The sequence below is a fragment of the Pyrus communis genome, chromosome 10 (assembly GCF_963583255.1).
Source record: "Pyrus communis chromosome 10, drPyrComm1.1, whole genome shotgun sequence".
In the NCBI taxonomy this organism is placed as follows: Eukaryota; Viridiplantae; Streptophyta; class Magnoliopsida; order Rosales; family Rosaceae; genus Pyrus; species Pyrus communis.
In genome coordinates this window covers 25,277,565-25,297,858 of record NC_084812.1, presented here as the reverse complement: position 1 = coordinate 25,297,858, position 20,294 = coordinate 25,277,565, and the positions used below count along the sequence as shown (strand labels likewise).

Sequence of the window (20,294 nt, the reverse complement as noted above, 5' to 3'; positions counted from 1 at the left end):
GATTCGATCGGAACGTTTCCAATTTGTATATTTTTTTAATAAATGATATTATCTACATTAAAGGGTAGAAGATGCGCTTAGCCTTACAATGAGCTAGCAATAATATGATTCAAATTTGCCTTTGGCGAAAATCAAACTTAAGACCTCTCGCTTACAAGGTAAAGAGGAATACCATCAGACCATAGTATTAAGTGGCAAATTATATCAGATTGATTCACAAATTTCAAATTCAAAATTTTAGGAATTTTCAGAATCATAGTAATCTCTAAAATTTCAGAATATAATTCGAAAGTTCATATATTTTATAGGGTTTTTAATATTCTCAAATTTTTTCATACGTGCAATTTATTACTTTTTCGTACTATTCAGTATATCTTTATGTTTTGTTTTTTTCAAATGATAGACTTTGTTAGATTAGGTGTTAGATTAGTCACCTACGTCGTCATGCAAGGGCTTAACACATTTCCACCAATGTGGTAAAGGGCCACTTGCATTTAGTATATCTTTATATATAAATTCAATTAATTTTTTAGTATACTAGTATGCTTATCCCTTTTAATATATGTACGTTTGATATATTACAATGAACAAAAGGTTTTCAAAACTAACCACGAACAAAATGTATCCAAAATTAGCAATAAAATGTAGACGCTTTACAGCAGTGGCTGAAAGCAATAATGTATGCACCTTGGTGCATGTTCGATCGATCCCCACCAATCCGTCTCTCCCTTAACATTTAACAATTTAATCTACTAACGCTATCATGTGTCACAAAAAAAAAAAAAGACATAGTCCATCATAAAATACATAATTTGAGTAAATAACTATTAGAAATCGTTATATTTCAAAAAAAAAAAAAAAAAAAGAATTCATGGGAATAAGTTCGGAAAATTTTGGATTGGAATTCTTGGAATCTCTAAATTCATTCTAATTTTTAAGGAAAATTTTCACATTCGAAATTTTTGGGTTCGAATTCGGAAACTTTATTATTGAAATCAAAAACCTTCAAACTTGCACTTCTAGCTGGTGCACTTTGTTATTTTTTAATTTGTACTCATGAACACAAAAACAACTTTTTCGATTTTATTTTCTTTAATAATTGGTATAGCGCCACACAACACACACATGTTAGAATATGAGCATGAGTATGAATACGTGGATTAAGTTATTTGATTCAAGTTGGGATAGGAAGTCTTATTGAGAATGGATTTGTAATCCATGTTATACTGAGACACTATATTGGTTGTCTATATGGATTTTAATAGGGGAGTCGTTATAGAAATTGGCAAGGATTATGTTGTATATATAGTGGCCAAATTTCAAAAAAAAAAAAAAAAAAAAAAAAAAAAATAGTGGCCTCTGCTCTCACAGTTTATACGCGCTATTTTTGGACTAAAACCTATTATTAGTTAAGAGCAATATGATTACTGGAGAGAGAAGAAGGTGCACTGCTACTTTGCTGCAGAAATTGAACATGGCTGCTTCCTCAAATTCATCTGCAGGTAAGTCTTTCTTTATGTGTTAAAGGGTTTATGAACATGGATTTGTATTTGAAGTACTGTGATTCACACACCCCACCTCTCTCCCAGTGTTTTTCTCTTATAAAGATGTCTAAGTAACTTTGAGTTTGTAGTACCGAGATATCTTAGAGATCGAGAAAGCAAAAAATAGGTTATTTTATTTATCAACCTCGAACAACAATAGATAAGGGCGCGCAATTTGATAATAAGGATAGAGGATGAGTGGTGGGAAGGATGTGCAGAAATGCACATGGAATACACAACATGAAAATAAAAACCAAAAAGTTAAAACAGTTTCGAGTAGGTTTTCTTTCATTTTGTATGTCATTGTATGCTTGATTCTGCCTCTTCCCACACCCCCTCCACATTCTTCACTTCAGTCATCCATCTACTTTCTCTCTAATTTAGTAATAAAAACTAAAAAAATATTAAAAAAATAAAATAGTAATCAAACCGACACTTAAAAATCCAGAAAATCCAGAAAATCCAGCTGCTTGCATGCAATAATGAAGGGACAAGATTTTGGAGATCACGAACTGCTCCACCAAACATCTCTTTTGTACTACGGAGCTAGGATTACGTTCAAATTAAATGGTAAAGAGTGAATGCAGCTGATGCAGCTCGCGTGGAAGTCGAACAAAGTCTCGCACTTTTTATGTAGTCGTGGGGCAAACTATACATGTCACATTCCGACCCGGGGGAGACCACTTCCAGGGCCCGCTCTACCACCATAGCACGATATTGTCCGTTTTGGGCCCCGACCACGCTCTCACGGTTTTGTTTATGGGAACTCACACGAGAACTTCCCGATGGGTCACCCATCTTGGGAATGCTCTCGCGTGCTACTCGCTTAACTTCGGAGTTCCCATGGAACCTGAAGCCAGTGAGCTCCTAAAAGGCCTCGTGCTAGGTAGGGATGAGAATATACATACAAGGATCACTTCCTTGGGTGATGTGGGATGTCACAATACAGCAGCTAGCAAAGCAAGTGCCTGGGTTCGTATCAATGATTGAAACAAATTCCGGCCAGCATATGGTTGAGGAAGAGGATGACATAAATGCTAAGTGGACTCTTTCTTCGTTTGGAACTTAATAGTTATCTACGAATGATTAGATACCAGACTACTACTCATTTTCAATATGCTTAGTTTAATGCTTAGCGGACTCTTTTTAATATCCACGTAGGTCCACATTGACACGTGGCACCCAGTGATTGTTCATGTGAGCGCCATGTCATGGGTTAACGACTGTTTTAATAGATAACTTAACAGATGTATAAAAGTGTCCTAAAATTATGACTTGAGTTAGCAGATTAACTTGATGCATAAAATATTGAAAACCAAGAAACTTCAAGATATTAAACTGAAATTAACCCAAAAATTTTGTAGCGTAGAACAACCTATCCGACAAATATTTTGACAGCAATAATGCCGTTGCCGGCAAGTTATTTGGCCGCAAAGTTATCTTGGTGACACACAGTTTGACGCCCAAGATTTGTTGACTGAAAATTGAGCCAACGAAATAATAATATTCGTCCGCAAAACTCTTATCCAACATGCTTTGTGCGACAAAATGATCGGCAAATTTTTTTTCGTTAGGAAAGACTCTTTGTTGACAAATTTTGACTTTTGTCAAAATTAATTTTGTTGGTAAAGTCAAAATTTGTTATAGTGGCTAGAAAGTGTTTGCTCAAGTGTCAAAATCAACAAGGGACACCAAGATATTTTAGAGTCTACGTGAAACAGGACCGACTGATAATTTAGACAGATGCCATAGCTCTTAATTAATCGCTGTTGAAAGGATTTCTTACCAAACAATACACACCTTTATCCAATATTTTGATCCATTCTGGACAAAACAAAAGATGAACGGTCTCACAATAATTCTGCTTTATATAGAAATTCAGTTCCTTTACGACTCCTCCAGGCTACAAAACTCCAAGACACTATTTATCTATAAACAGCAACAATGTCGCAAACGACGAAAACGAAAGGGAAAACACATCTCCAATATTAATATAATATAATTTCTAGTAAATTTTGGCGCTCAGCTAGCATGGTCACGTCTGTGGAGAGTGACCTGCAAGCCATGCTTCATGTACATGGTCAGTGCAAGCTTTGGCTTCACCCGATGATTTTCGACCATCTTCACATGGTATCGATAGATGATAGAGGCAGCAACAAACTTCATTTGATAATAAGCGAAATCTTTGCCCAAGCACAGGCGAGGACCGCCATTGAAAGCCGTAAATTTGTAGGCAGATTCACTCATGAAACGGCCATCTGAAGGTTGTAGCCATCTCTCAGGCTTGTACTCCCTACAGTCCTTTCCCCAAATCGCCTCCATTCTCCCCATGCTGTAAATTGAGTATATCACTCTCGTCCCCTTCTTCAGTATCGTTCCATCAGGAAATATGTCGTCTTCAACTGCCTACATACAAATATAGTTCATGAGTATATAATTAGTTGATGAATATGTGATAAACAATATACATTTAAGTACTCGTAAACTAATCTAATAAAAAAGAAAAAGAATTAAAGTGCAGATTGCGAAGTAATTGCATTGAACTTACCTGCTTGTGATCGAGTGGAACCGAAGGGTACAACCTTAGAGCCTCTGATATAGCTGCATGAAGATACTCCATCTTCTTTATATCTTCCGGCTTGAATACTGTTATTTCATCATTATCGTGATCCGATGATGACCTCGTACCCACAATGTTGCGTACTTCTTGAAGAATCTTGTGTTCCACCTCCGGATTGTGATGAAGCAGCCAGAAGAACCAGCTCAATGCCACCGATGACGTGTCTCTCCCCGCCAATATAAAGTTAACGCATATATCCCTCAAGAACTTTTCTGAAGACGCCTCTCCCTTCTCGTCTTTCAACCCCATAAACACCGTTAACAGGTCTGGTTTAATTTGCTTCTTCTCTGAATAAATCTCATCGTTACTATTAAGCAGTGAAGCTAGTTCTTTCTTTCTTGTCCGGATGACATCATCTGCGAATTCATCCACTTCTCTTATGGACATCTTAAGCTTCCTCTCTCCACCCAAGTTGAGGCACCTCATGGCCTTCCATACGCACGTGGGGATTACAAAGCGCATCAGCGTTCCCGTCGTTGCGTCCTCAAAAGCCTGAGCAAATGGTATGTTGGGTAAACCCCGCTGCAAGCAACCGGGATCGACCCCAAATGAGATCATGCAAATGTTGTCAAAAGTCAACCTCATAAGAATGTCTTGGAGGTCGATTTGGGTCGAATTTTTTATGGAGTCCTCCAAGACAGGTAACAACCGAGCGTAAACCAGCTCAAACAAGGAATCCACCGTCAGTTTCCGGAACTTGGCTGAGTGGAACTCAATGCTCGCCGTTTTCCTTTGGCACTGCCAATTCATACCGTCCGCGCTGAATATTCCATCCCCGAGAAAATCTCTAACGGTGTCTAGGAAATAAGGGCCTTTGGGGTAATTGGAGAACTTGGTCTTGAGAAGGTGCTCCAAGTTACGAGGGTCACAAGTGATGACTCCAAAGAGGCAGCTAAACCAAGGGCCTTTGAATAGAAACGTTCCGTTTTTGAGGCAAAGAGCTTCGGAGAGCCACTCATATGTGTTGTTTTGGAGACCAAGTACCGCCAGAGACAGAGAGGGGAACATGCCAAGCACTGGCCAAACTGTTATGCCATGTTGCTTCTTTTGCCTTAAGGTTTTTATGACTACAAAAACACAAAGAGCCAGAAAGAGCCCCAATATATGGACATGGTCGAGGAAAAAATGTTGCCTCGAAATTAAGTTTGCAGCAGCAAAAGTCTCGTCGTCGGAGGACATGAAAGAGCTGGGATTATTGGTAGGAGAGGAGGAGCAGTGATCGTATGGTTGGAATGAGAGGATCAGGGGTGTGATTTTCGATTTAACGTTGATTTCAGTAGCTCTGTTTGTGTTCTTGGAAATGGAAGGAAGAAGAAGATAAGCACAGCAATAGAGAGTACGTTACTGTTTTGTTTCACATTGGATTCGATTGCATCAGCTCACACAAATGCACACAAAGCATGAGTGGTGAGAATAAAAACAAGTAACCGTCACAACCTCACACGCTCAACATGCTTGAGCTTACTCACGTGCAGTTTGTAAATTTGGTTTATAGATTGGTCTACCTAGCATTATCTTTGTTTGAATAAGTGAGGGAGATAAGGTTGAGAGAAAAAGATAGATAGAGATGCTGGAACTCTCCTTTTTTTTTTTCTTCAATGGAATAAATCCTAAAACGTCTTTTAGTTCTTTCTTAACACTGCTGGATGTATTATGTATTATGTACAGAAGGAAATTATATTTTCTCCTTCACACCCTTGTTTAATATTGTTTTGTTTTATTTATTTATTCTATTTGATGAGCATAAATTAAAAGAGGCGTGTGAGGAGTTAAAAAGATGTGTGAAAATCATGTATAATACATGTACCTTCCCATAGCGGAAATGTACGTATCTTCACCATATAAATTCTATAATCAGAACCATTTAATTTCTTAATCTTCATTTGAATGTCATTTCTATACAAAAATTTTGAATCGGAGATCATTTATGCGTCCGCATTTATTGAAAACATCAACTGTATGAGTACTATGATGAACACTCTATTTATTTAAAACATTTAGATGACTAAACATCTTTGATTTGAATTATATTTTTGTAAAGATGGTTTTCAAATCAAGAGTAAGAAATAATCAGATTTTATTACGAAATTTATATTGTGAAAATATATCCGTAAGGGATAATATATGTGTATTTCCATGTAGAAATGCAAACATTATAAATCAGCTCCATCCTTAATTAATGGATAAAAGATAAGCCAACAACAGGTTGTCGCAATGATTAAGCTAGGATAATTAAACTAGCAGTAACAAAAGAAGCATAAATATATAATTTTGAACTGTTTATATTTTAGTATCTGTTGTGGTCTATTTTATCTGATAAGGGGAGAGAGGACCGGCGGCAAGGAGAAGAGAGAGAGAGATGTGTTTGTAGAATTGTAGAGGAATGTGTGTATTGTAATCTCTCCTACATTATGCCTTTATTTATAGTAGTAAAGGGAGAGAAGATATTCCTTCATCCCCAAGGAATACAAGATACAATAGGAAAGGATAACTAGAATCAAATCCAATCTAGGATTTACACAATCATACTTAAACTAGGAATGTTTACAACACTCACCCTTGAGTGTGTAAATACTCAAGGTAGATTTAACATCATGCAGAAGTTGAGGAAGTCAACTCATCGGCACTGATTCCAAGGAACAACGCTTATTCTTAATAAGGTAGGAACTTGCATAACTAGTAAGTCTCACTAAAAAAACCCTAAGGCTATGGCAAAAACCCGAGGAGGGACAAAATCCATAGTCTAAGGAAAAATGTATGAGAAATGCAAAATCAAAGAAACGTCTACAGGACGTCATTCAGGGATATGACCAACCTAAGGTAGGTGCCTCGTTAAAACTTAGGTAGCAAAAACCCAGTAGGAAAAATGCTCCTAATCGTAGGGGAAAAGAGTACATTAAGATCAAGCAAGTATCTACAGGATACTCTTCCTGAGTTTGACATGGTTCCAAAAGAGAAATAGCAAAGTTACAACTCAGAAAGTTTACGCATACCAATTCCACGAACATGCTTCTGAAACGTCGTCTTCGGCAATGATTTGGTGAAGAGATCGGCCAGATTGTCTTGTGAACGGATTTGCGTGACCTCAATCTTCTGATACTCTTGTTGTTGATGTGTAAAGAAAAACTTTGGCGCAATGTACTTGGTGTTGTCTTTTTTGATGTAACCATTCTTGAGCTGTTCGATGCAAGCTGCATTGTCTTCAAAAATCGTCGTCCGGGCATTAACGGAGGGATAAAGATTGCAGGAGCTTCGAATATGGCCCACTACTGCTCTTAACCAAAAGCATTCCCTAGTTGCTTCATGTAAGGCGAGAATTTCAGCTTAGTTAGACGAAGTGGCAACTAAGGTTTGTTTAGTTGACCTTTAAGAGATTGTGGTGCCTCAAATAGTAAAGACATAACCCGTTTGAGAGCGTGCCTTGTGAGGATCAGATAAGTATCCTGCGTCGGCATAACCAATATGACGAAAAACGACTCAAGAAGCAATAAGTGCGGCATCATTTGAGGATTCGTAGGAATAGAACAAACTCAAATCTGTAGTACTCTTAAGGTAACGGAAGATGTCTTTCACCCTAGTCCAATGTCTGCATGTAGGTGCATTACTGTATCTTGCCAAAAGATTAACAGCGAAGGAGATGTCAGGTCTAGTGCATTGAGCTAAGTACAATAAAGCGCCTATCGCACTTAGATAAGGAACTTCAGGCTCCAAAATCTCTTCATCATCCTTCTTCGAACGGAAGGGATCTCGTTTTGCATTTAGTGATCGAACGACCATAGGAGTACTCGAAGGCTTCGCTTTATCCTCATTAAAGCGGTGCAACACCTTCTCGATGTAGTTCGATTGATGTACTAGGATTCCATCCTAACAATGTTGTATCTCAAGACTGAGATAGTATCGAGTCTTACTTAGATCTTTCATCTCAAATTCCGACTTTAGGTGCGAAGCAATTCTTGCGAACTCTTCAGGAGTTCCGATAAGATTCATGTCATCGACATATACTACAACAATCGCAAATTCAGAATGTGACTTCTTAATGAACACACAAAGGTATAGTTCGTTGTTCACATATCCCTGACTAGTCAAATACTCACTCAAACGGTTATACCACATTCTTCCAGATTGTTTTAAACCGTAGAGTGAACGCCTCAGCCAAATTGAGAGCGTGTTCCGGGGTTTGAAAATATTTGAACCAATTAATGTAAATCCTTCGGGAACTTTCATATAAATTTCTGTATCAAGATCCCCATAGAGATACGCGGTTAATACGTCCATCACCTGCATATCCAGTTTTTCGAAAACTACCAAACTGATAAGGTAGCGAAAAGTAATCACATCCATAACGGGTGAATAAGTTTTGTCATAGTCAATCTCGGGGCATTGTGAGAAGCCTTGTGCAACAAGATGAGTTTTGTAACACACAATTTCGTTCTTCTCATTACGCTTTCGAATGAAAACCTACTTGTAGCCAACGGGCTTCACATGTGGAAGAGTATGAGCTACAGGTCCAAACACCTTACGTTTCGTAAGCGAATCGAGTTCGACTTGGATTGCTTGTTTCCAGTTTGACTAATTAGTTCTACGTTGACATTAATCAACGGAACGCGGTTCAATGTCATCGCTCAACATGATCTCAGTAGCTACTACAAATGCTAATGCATCGTCAACAATCATCTCATTTCTATGCCACACATCATCTATGCTAGCATAATAGACTGAAATCTCCTAATTCTCGGGATGAGGATTCGTCTTTTCAAGGATGCTTCCATAATCTAGAATTTTCTCAAGAGTTGGATAGAATGAGTAAGCGATAGTCGGATTCACGGTAGGCTCTTCGGGACCTTGTGCCGTGGTTTTCCTCTTCCGGGGTTGTGAATCCTTTAAACCAAAGGATCTACCATGCTTTTGTGTAGGGGCAGATGATTGGCAAGCCGCTAATGTACATGGATCACCAAGATTGGCATCCCGGGCTTCCAGGAGGGCAGTCCGTCGTACATTTGTACATCCATCTTTGCAAGCGTATTCGCAGCTGGAATATGTGATCTTGTCACGCGCGCTAGATTGATGAAAGCATTTGGCATGCTCTGAGCTATGCTTTGGAGATCTAATATATGCTGCACTTTAGCTTCATACTGAGCGGTGCGGGGATCTAAATGAGACAAAGTGGGAGTTGTCCACGATAATTCGCGTCGTTCTTCAGGAATGTTGACATTCTTATTTCCCATTAAAGATGGGAAGACTGTCTCATGGAAGTGACAATCCATGAAACGAGCGGTAAACAGATCGCCTGTCAAAGGTTCTAAGTAAAGAATAATCGAAGGAGAATCATATTCAACATAAATTCCCATCCTTCGCTGAGGCCCTCTTTTTGTACGTAAGGGCAGCGAGATTGGCACATATATTGCACAACCAAAAACGCACAAATGCAATATGTCAGGTTCATATGCGGTAACCAACTGAAGGGCACTAAATGGTTGTGCCGCAACATGCCTCAAACAGACTAACTTTGCTGCGTGCAATATTGCATAGCCCCAAGCAGCGATCGAGAGCTTGATACGTATAACCGACGATTGGGCAATCATTTGTAAGCAGTTAATGAAAGCCTTTGCCAGGCCGTTCTGGGTGTGAACATGAGGTATTGGATGTTCAACTTCAACCCCAACTGACATGCAATAGTCATCAAAAGTTTTAGATGTGAATTCTCCAGCATTATCCAATAGAATAGATTTGATCGGATAATCAGGGTGGTGAGCCATGAGCTTGATAACCTGAGCCAACATTTTGGAGAATGCAGCGTTCCTTGTGGACAACAAGCACACGTGTGACCAAAGTGTGGAAGCGTCAACCAAAACCATAAAGTATTTAAATGGTTTGCATAGAGGGTGAATCAGTCCACAAATGTCGCCTTGAATCCGTTGTAGAAAAATGGGAGGATTCGAACGAATCTTGTCATAATAAGGCTTAATAATAAGCTTTCCCATTGAACATGTTTGACATGCAATTCCTTGAACATGTTTGACATGCAATTCCTTGGGTTATGCTCCATCTTTTCTAGAATACGCTTCTGGCCATATTCGTAGGAAGTTATGCACAGAAATTCAACTTCGTTTTCTACGTGGGTTTTAGCGTGGTAATTGTTATCTCTAATGTCCTTGAAACTTAGCAACGCTCTTCCACAACGTGGAGAATAGAGTGTCTCATCAATGGTCAAGATTGTACCATTGGACAACATTATGCGTGCCTTACCGTATCCTTCTATCAGGTTGGATGGGCCTGAGAGAATTGTCAGAGGTGCATTCTTAGGTATGAAATTAGTAAAATAAATGTGTTAGCGCAAAACCGTGTGCGTGGTTACATTATCTGCCAGACAACTAACTTTTCCACTAGTCATACCTAGAATGAAAAATTAATTTGAATCAGTCACATGCATAAAAGTTCGTAAAAACAAATATCAATTCAAAGTAATTTCATTTATTCAAGGATGGTAATTAATTAAAACGTAATATCCAAAAACAAATCACCAACTAATAATCCAAACATAAAGGAAAATTGTTCAAAAATCAACCAAAAAACAAAAGTTGGGGGGGGGGGGGGTATCCTCCTGAAAGTCAGAAAAGTTGGTTTAGCCACTTAGTGGAATTCAACCTTAATTGTCTTATTTCAACTAAAAGATAAGTCTATGTCTAAGATTCTAATCTTCCATAAGGATGGTATCCTCCTGAAAGTCAGAAACCTCCATCTTTGTAGTCTCCGATTCATCCACTTGCATAAAGTTTGATTTAAACTTCTTACGACGAGAATGATATTCATCTACAACCTTCTTTAGAGCTCGGCAAACATGGGACCAATGGTCCTTTGAACCACAACGATAACACATGTCCGCATCTATGGTTTTCAGGTGCTTTACCCTTATTCTTAAAGTTCGGGGTCTTGGGAGCGAGGTTTGGGTGCTTCTGGGCTTTGTTTCCTTCTTTAGATGAGTTTTGGCTCTGTTGACCTTCGTGGGATGGTTTCTAGCCGCCCCTACCACGCCTCTTTTGGCGTTTTGGACGTTGGTTTGTGCTATAATGTGTTTCAAGCACAATAGTCGCCCTAATAGGTCGAGTGTGATGATTTTTCATCAACAGCTGGTTCTGTTTTTCAGCAAGAAGTAAAACAGATATCAAATCCAAGAACTTAGTAAACTTCTGAGCTCTATATTATTGCTGCAGGACAATATTAGAAGCAAAGAAGGTCGAATAGGTCTTCTTCAGGAGATCCTCTTCAGTCAAAGTTTCATTGCAAAACTTGAGAAGTGATCGGATTCGACAAACTTCAGAATTATATTCATTCATAGACTTAAAGTCTTGGAAGCGTAAGTGCTGCTAGTCGTGTCTTGCTTCAGGCAAGAATATGTCATTTTGGTGATCAAAGCGATCAGCCAAAGTGACATATAATGCACGTGGATCATTCTCAGCAAGATACTCAGTTTGCAGAGCGTCATGGATATGTCTTCGGATGAAGATCATAGTAGTGGCTTTTTCAGCTTCGCCAACAGGCTCGTCTATTGCTTCAAGATGCAAGTTCTTTGCAGTGAGGTGGAGCTTTATATCTTGAACCCACTTGAGGTAGTTCCTTCCAGAGACCTCCAAAGCGGTGAAGTCGAGTTTGTTCAAATTCGACATGTTCCTATCACAAAAGAGATGGATAAGATGTGGTTAGTGTAAGGGAGAAAAAATCAATCCATTCATGTAGGAGTAGAACATACAAGTTCTAATAGACATGTATTGGTTTAATTTTGCAAGAAAAACTTTGGGTTTTCATGGGTGATGTTTTTAAGTGAAAACTTCAGGTTTTCAAACAAGGCATGTTTATAAGAAACTTCGGGTTTCAAAATAATTATGAACTTTAGGTTCATATATTCCTGCAGGCAAACACAAATATATATGCAAACAAATATGCAAAAATAGAATTTTTATGTTTGTAATTATAATTGAATTGATTTATTTAGACTTCGGGGCCAAATTAAAGTGTGGATGAAAAAATATAAAACCCATTGGGCCTAAAATAATTAGGCAATTAAAATTCAGGGCCTAAAAAGAATACATAAGCCCACGGGGTGGCTTAATAAAATAGGTGTCGAGGGGTCCAAGCCCAATCTGGGCTGGAAATAAGTCAGGCCGAGATAAGGCAATAAGCCCATATGCATAGGGTTGGGCTGCAGACGTAGACCCAAGTGGCAGAGGCCCAAATGAGGCCTCAGTCGTATGTATCACGATGTAAGGAAGGCACAGCACCCACATGGGCTAGGTTTCAATGCAGCACGAGGCATGAGAGAACACTAGAGCCCATTTGGGCTTGTGTGATGCAGCGCTGGGCTGAAAAATGAGGGGGGGGGGGTCGAACTGGGCTTGCAATGGCGAGCCCAAAAGAAAAAAAAAACTTTATTTTTTCAGCCTGAGTCGAGGCCATGCCCAATTTTTTTTTTTTTTTTTGGGTCAGGCTTGATCCAAGAAATCCTAGCGAGGCTAGGTGATTCCGCCGGAGAAGGTGATCGATGTCGCCACTGCAGGTGGCCAAATCTTGTATGGGAAGACTCGAGGGTACCTTTCTGGGGTGTTTTCGACTATGATTACAGCACGGAGATATTAAAATCTCAATCGTTTCAATCAAACCCTAGAAAAATTGAATCGGAATTTCAAAAAATTCAGACGAGATTCCGGTGAATCTCAGTCTAATTTTTGACGTGGGACGATTTCTGGTCGTCGGCGACATGAACCAAAGGTTCAAGGCAATGGCTGCAGGCCATGCCGTGGTCGAGGACACCATGAAAGGTGTCGGGTTTTGTTGGTTTTGAGACTTAGAGCTTCTGGATCCGTGGGTTTTCTGGGGAGAAAGAGAGCTGCAAGCTCTCGGCTTAGCCTGGGGAAACCCATCTGCAGAATGGTGGTCACGGGTTCAAAAGAACCCTATGTTCCCAATTTTTTTTTTTTTCAAGTTTTGATATATAATTCAATTATATGCATATTCAAAACAATAATATGTTAATTTAATTCAATGTGATGCATATACAAATATATTTGATTCAATTCATAGCAAATATCAAATTCACATAATTCAACAATTATGGTTATGAGGCATACACAATTTATGTAGAATCTAAAATACGTAAAACGTAAAGTTGGATCATGCATCATGGTTAATGTTCATGCTATCAGGACTGCAAAAATATCGAGATAAAAACTGTTGTTTTGAAAGAACCTGATTGCATGATGATATGGATGAACTGGTTTGATGCAGAAAAATTCTTCAACGTCAGATTCCTAAGTGCAATGGTAGGAGCGTGCTGATAACGTGTTGTGGTCTATTTTATCTGACAAGGGGAGAGAGGGCCGACGGCAAGGAGAAGAGAGAGAGATGTGTTTGTAGAATTGTAGGGAAATGTGTGTGTTGTTATCCCTCCATTGTGCGTTTATTTATAGTAATAATGGGAGAGAAGATATTCCTTCATCCCGAAGGAATACAAGATACAATAGGAAATGATAACTAGAATTAAATCTAATCTAGGATTTACACAATCATACTTAAACTAGGAATGTTTACAACAGTATCTCATTTATAAATCATCTTTGTAAAAAATTAGACAAATCAAAACCATTAAGACATTTATTTCTAATGAAGAAATTGGAGGAATACCGTTCTACAAAGAAACAATTTAATCCAACAGTCATATGGTTTAGATTTGTATAATTTTGGTAGACATGATATTTATACAAAACCTAAAAAATAGACGATTTAGGTTGTTAAAATACATTATATAATGAACCCCACAAGAACGTGTGGGAAAAATGTGCGTTCTCAAATCCTAACAACCCATATATATATGTATATTTCCTCCTTCTTAATGCTAAGGCAAATTTAAATCACAAGAACGTGAGGCTTAGTTTACTCTCCCTTTTTTAATGTAGATAATATCGTTTGTCCTTTTTTAATGTAGATAATATCGTTTGTTAAAAAAAAAAAATGTTAAAAACAAAAACCTCAGAGACAAGATACCTAACAGCCTTTGACAAAAAAATAAAAAAATAAAAAAAAGAAGAAGGATACCTAAAAGCTAATAGTACCAGTCCCCTTCCAACCAAACCCCGACAAAGACGCCCACCCCAACCTGCTAAATTATTAGCTTTGTTAGTTGTTAATTAGTTGGTTGATAATTTGAATGAGAGAAAAGAATGTGGAACCACTTTCATTATTACTTGGACACAAATGACACAATGTCTAGAGCTTATCCAGGCTAAATAAGCACTAATGCAATTTATACAATTTTTGCTCATCACTCTACATCATCACTTGATGATAGTGAGTAAAAATGCAATTTATACACTAGAATAAAGCTCTAAACTCTACACCCAAACTATCCTTCTAGATACTCGTTGTTTGTACATAAAATACTATGACTTGTCAAGCACGCCATGTGTATTATCAACTGAATATGACCGTCCCAGCCTGCTAAATTATTAGCTTTGTTAGTTGTCAATTAGTTGGTTGATAATTTGAATAAGAGAAAAGAAAGTGGAACCACTTTCATTATTACTTGGACACAAACGACAAAATGTCTAGAGCTTATCCAGGCTGGTTTGGTATTGCTGTGCTTTGAAAAAAAACTGTTTTTGCTATGCTGTGAGAATATGCTCATTTTTGCTGGCTGCACGTTTTCAGCTTTTTTCACCTAAAACTGTGAAAATAAGCTGTTTTTAAACACCTTTTTGAGCTCAGTTTTTTTTTTATACCCATTTTTTATAAAATTACCTCAATACCAAACCAGTACTAAATAAGCACTAATGCAACTTATACAATTTTCTCATCACTCTACATCACCGCTTGATGATAGTGAGTAAAAATGCAATTTATACACTAGAATAAAGCTCTAAACTCTGCACCCAAACTGCCCTTCTAGATACTCATTGTTTGTACATAAAATACTATGACTTGTCAAGCACGCCATGTGTATTATCAACTGAATATGACCGTCCTGCCCTTAATGGACCATGTAGACATTATCCATACCTTAATGAGCTCGCAAGCCCTTATTCCACAAAGCCCCCAAGAAGTCTACAATCATCAAGCCCCGAGGCCCATCTACACTCCAAACATCTTTAATGCAACGACCTTGATATACTATCATCCCTCCTGTCAGCCCCTGCGCTTGGTGGGAATCATCGAAGTGTACTCGAGACGTCTGCGGGGGAGCATCCTATACAATGACCTTGCAGAATGCTTCCACAACGGTGTTGCAGATAAGGTACCACTCTATTTCAAAGTTCAACAAACTTGGAGGCTAGGGTTCACTCCTTTTTGCCTATAAATAGCCAAGCCTCCATCTTTCTTTCTTTTTTTCAAGGTATTTCCTCTCTAGCCACACTTATACAAGCTTAGAATTCTCTCTTGACTTAGGCATTAGAGGCCTTTTGACAAACACCATACCGGTGTTAGTATGTCTCTTTAATTTTTTTTCTTGCAGGTTTCTGGATGATTCAACCACAATGGAAATTTGCACAAACAATTATCAACTTATATTTACTTGATGCAACAAGACATGAACTTTAAGACAAACCTCCTTACCGCATTGGCAATCAAATCTCCTCGCCGCATGTCTCAAGATAATTAAGCTTCATAGAAATAGAGGATCCTTGACGATTCCAATACTCCAAGCAAGGCATTATTTTCAGAAACAATCCAAGCGTACACAACTCGATCCAAATGCATATTTCCCTATTTCTGATCACTCTTCCAAATTATCAATCATCTTCATGTATATGGCAATACCACCACTTATTACAAAATTTTCGATCATCTTCATGTATATAGCAATACCACCACTCATTACCAAATTCTCAATCATCTTCACTTATATGGCAATACCACCACTTACATAGTAATTTTTGGTGCTAAGCACTGTCACGACTGTGGAGAGTGACCTTCAACCTATGCTTCATGTACATTGTCAGTGCGAGCTTTGGCTCCACCTTATGATTTTCGACCAGCTTCACATGGTATCGATAGATGATAGAGATAGCAACGAACTTCATTTGATAATAAGCAAAATCTTTGCCCAAGCACAGGCGAGGACCACCACTGAAAGCCGTAAATTTGTAGGCAGACTCACTCATGAAGTGGCCATCTGAAGATCGCAGCCATCTCTCATGCTTGAACTCCCTGCAGACCTTTCCCCAAATCGCCTCCATTTGCCCCATGCTGTAAATTGAGTATATCACTCTTGTTCCCTTCTTCAGTATTGTTCCATCTGGAAATATGTCATCTTCAACTACCTACATATAACTTGTGATTATATAATTTGTTGATGAATATAAGTGATAAAATCAATATTTAAGTGCTAATAAACTAATTCAAGAAAAAACAAAAGGAATCAAGGTGCAGATTGTGATATAATTAAATTAAATTTACCTGCTTGTGATCAAGTGGAACCGAAGGGTACAATCTTAGAGCTTCTGATATAGCTGCATGAAGATACGCCATCTTCTTTATCTCTTCCAGCTTGAATACTATTCTTTCATCATCATCATCATCATCATGATCCGATGATGATCTTGCTCTCACAATGGTGCATACGTATTGAAGAATCTTGTGTTCCACCTCCGGATTGTAATGAAGTAGCCAGAAGAACCAACTCAATGCCACAGATGACGTGTCTTTCCCCGCCAGTACAAAGTTGACGCATACATCCCTCAAGAACTTGTCTGAAGACGCCTCTCCCTTCTCATCTTTCAATCCCATAAACACCGATAACAAATCTGATTTAATTTGCTTCTTATCCGGATAAATCTCATCATTACTATTAAGTAGTGAAGCTGGCTCTTTCTTTCTTGTCCGGATGACATCGTCTGCGAATTCATCCACTCCTTTTATGGACATATGAAGCTTCCTCTCTGCTCCTAAGTTACCTCGTGGCCTTCCACACGCACAGGGGGACAACAAAGCGCATCAACGTTCCTTCTGTCACCTCCTCAATAGCCTGCGCAAATGGTATTTTGGGTAAACCTGGCTGCAAGCAATCGGGATCGACCCTAAATGCGATCATGCAAACGTTGTCAAAAGTCAACCTCATAAGAACGTCTTGGAGGTTGATTGGGGCCGAGTGTTTGATGGAGTCCTCTAAAACAGGTAACAACTGACCGTGAACCAGCTCAAACAATGAATCCACGGTCAGTTTCCGGAACTTGGCTGACTGGAACTCAAAGCTCGCCATCTTCCTTTGGCGCTGCCACTTATCGCGGTCTGCACTGAATATGCCATCACCGAGAAGATCCCGAACGGTGTCTTGGAAATAAGGGCCTTTGAGGAAATTGGAGAACTTGGTCTTGAGAAGGGACTCCAAGTTACGAGGGTCGCAAGTGATGACGCATACGAGGCTGCTAAACCAAGGGCCTTTGAATCTAACCGTTCCATTTTGGCGGCAAAGAACTTTGGAGAGCAACTCATATGGGTTGGGTTGGGTTGGAGTAGTGCCAGAGAGAGAGGGGGGAACATGCCAAACACTGGTCAAACGGGAAAGCCATGGTGCTTTTTTTGCCTCAAGGAGTTTATGGTTACAAAAACACACACAGCGAGAAAGAGCCCCCAAAATTGGGACGCGGCGGAAGAAAAACCATTGCAGCAAAATTAAGTTTGCAGCAACAGAAGTCTCGCAGGAGGAGGAGGACATGAGAGAGTTAGGAGTATAAGTCATCATGTTGTTGGAATGCGAGGATCAGGGTGTGAAACATAAGTTGTGTGGGGGATTATTAGATTTAAGAGTTTCCATTAATCTGATTGAATGATTCTGGAAAAGGAAGAGATCTTTGTTCGAGTACATTATCTATATATTCTTAAGTTACATTTTAACTTAGATGACATTTTTTTCGCAATAATTTAACCTTACAATTTGTAATGAAAATACTAAGCGACATTTCGAAACAACTTTCTCCGGACATGATGACTGGCACACTCCTCTTGTTCACATTCGTCTTTGGCAAGAATTGAAACTAAGACCTCTCACTTGAAGAGAAATACCACTAGACTGTAATATTAAGTGAGAAGTCTTCCTATTAGATGACCTTGCTATTTTGTAATGCGGAATCTGTCTTCAACCCTTCTTGTATCCGCATTCATAAGCTGGAAACGTCATTGCAATTTAGTGAACGTACAAGTCTGCCACAGTGAGATATGTTAAAAGTTTCGGTCTCAAACTTGCATGTTTACTGACCCCTAATTTCATCTCTCTCTCTCGCATATCCTCTTAGATAACCAAATTCAGAAATCTTGGATACACTTCAAGGATTATTAAGTTTGACCAGATTCCAATTCCATGTCAAGAACGATACGAAAATCGTGTGTGTGTGCGTGAGAGAGAGAGAGAGAGAGAGAGAGAGAGGAAAGAACAAAGTGAAGAGACGTATCTTTATATATTGATACAGGACCACAAACGATGAAGAAAGTCTTGTATTTGCTTTGTGTGCTCAACCGGTTCTGGCTACTATTCATGTGGATTCTGAGTTTCTAAGCTACAAGAAAGGTATCTATTGCCCTGATTTTACAAGGGATTTGGTTTCGCATTGCCTGACCATCACGGGTTGGGGCATATGTCCGGAGACAAACATTGAATTCCGGATGGTTAAGAACTCACGGGGAACGGAATGGGGAGAGGACGGCTTTCGCAAGATACTGAAACATTCAACACAACGATTTATTTATGAGCGATCACAATTTTCTTGGATCATGGGGCCTAGGAAACCGGGACTCAATTAAAATCCCCAATGAGTGAGACTGGTTTATCCCAAATAACTTTACTAAGTAACAAGTTGCAAAATAATTATTTTCTTTATCTTCCTTTTTAGGAGCCAAATAGAGCAGCCAACAAAACAAGAATTTCTAAAATTAGTAGTGCATCATAGAAGTTTAACAGAAAAGCACTTGTTCATATACATATAAAGTACTTCAATATTACCAATGCTTGGTAGTTCAAGTGGTAAGGAACTTGTTCCCCTTAAGCAATGTCTCGAGTTCGAGCCTTGTGAATGGAGCAGCCATCATTGGGAGAGCTTGCCCCCGAAGTTTGACAAAACACATTCAATTTCAAATATTGTTTAGTCCATACTTATAATTAAATAAAATCCAGTTTACCTGTAAAGAATGATCAACAATGCCTATGCCACAGAATTCTTTTGTGGAACATTGCGTCTGCTGCCTTCGGTTCTCTTTGTTGAATAAGAAGAGTATCCAAGATAACTCTAATGATTCCAAGAAGAAGAAAATAGAGCACACTCTTAAAGAAAGCTCACAAAACAAACTAATTAGCAAAGCTTTTCTTATTTAGCTCTAGGCTTTATTTTTCCTTGGATGATATACAATGCTTGGGGACTTGGGTATTTATAGCAAAGCAAATGAAAGCTACTCATTTACTACCACACAAAACCCATTAATTGCACCTAATTTTTTCCACTCAACCATACCTAACATTGCCTAACTTTGCAATTGTAAGCAATTACATCATCAAACTAGATATGGACTTGGACTTTAGATTGGGTTGTGGATTACTTATGGTTTTGGGCTGACATTGATTCTCAACACTCCCCCTCAATGTCAGCTCTCATTCTTTGCACTGTGTTGAGCAGACAGCGAAAATTTTCGAGCTTACTTGTACTTAAACTTTTTGTGAACAAGTCCGCAACTTGATCATTCGTCTTGACCTGTCTCATCTCAATCTCTTCTTGTAGAACCTTTTCTCTGATAAAGTGGTAGTGCACTTCCACATGTTTAGTTCTTGCATGAAAGACTGGATTTTCCGCCAAGCGAATGGCCGATTGGTTATCACAGTACAATGGTACTGGATAATCTACTGGTTGATGTAGATCACTCATCAACTGTACCAGCCATGCATTCTCTTGAGCTGCCATTGCTGCTGCTCTATACTCTGCTTCTGTGGTTGACAAAGATACCGTTGGTTGTCTCTTGCTACACCAAGAGATGGTTCCAGAACCAAGCTTAAACACATACCCAGTTGTTGATCTCCTGGTGTCATGATCTCCCGCATAGTCAGCATCACAATAACCAACTAACTTGCAGTCTTCACCTTTCTTGTACAAAAGACCATA

General features: G+C 38.8%; 1 protein-coding gene and 1 pseudogene across 1 annotated transcript; both read right to left on the bottom strand.

Moving 5' to 3' along the window:
• Window positions 1-3,394: 3,394 nt before the first annotated feature.
• Window positions 3,395-5,500, bottom strand: LOC137747096 (cytochrome P450 86B1-like). Its single transcript, XM_068487107.1, has 2 exons — window positions 4,093-5,500; window positions 3,395-3,950 (listed from the first exon to the last, which is right to left on the bottom strand). Exons 1-2 carry the CDS (start codon window positions 5,341-5,343, stop codon window positions 3,567-3,569), a joined length of 1,635 nt encoding a protein of 544 aa, XP_068343208.1. The 5' UTR covers window positions 5,344-5,500; the 3' UTR covers window positions 3,395-3,566.
• A 10,591-nt stretch (window positions 5,501-16,091) lies between these two features.
• LOC137748073 (cytochrome P450 86B1-like) lies at window positions 16,092-17,890 on the bottom strand (annotated as a pseudogene).
• Window positions 17,891-20,294: the final 2,404 nt, after the last annotated feature.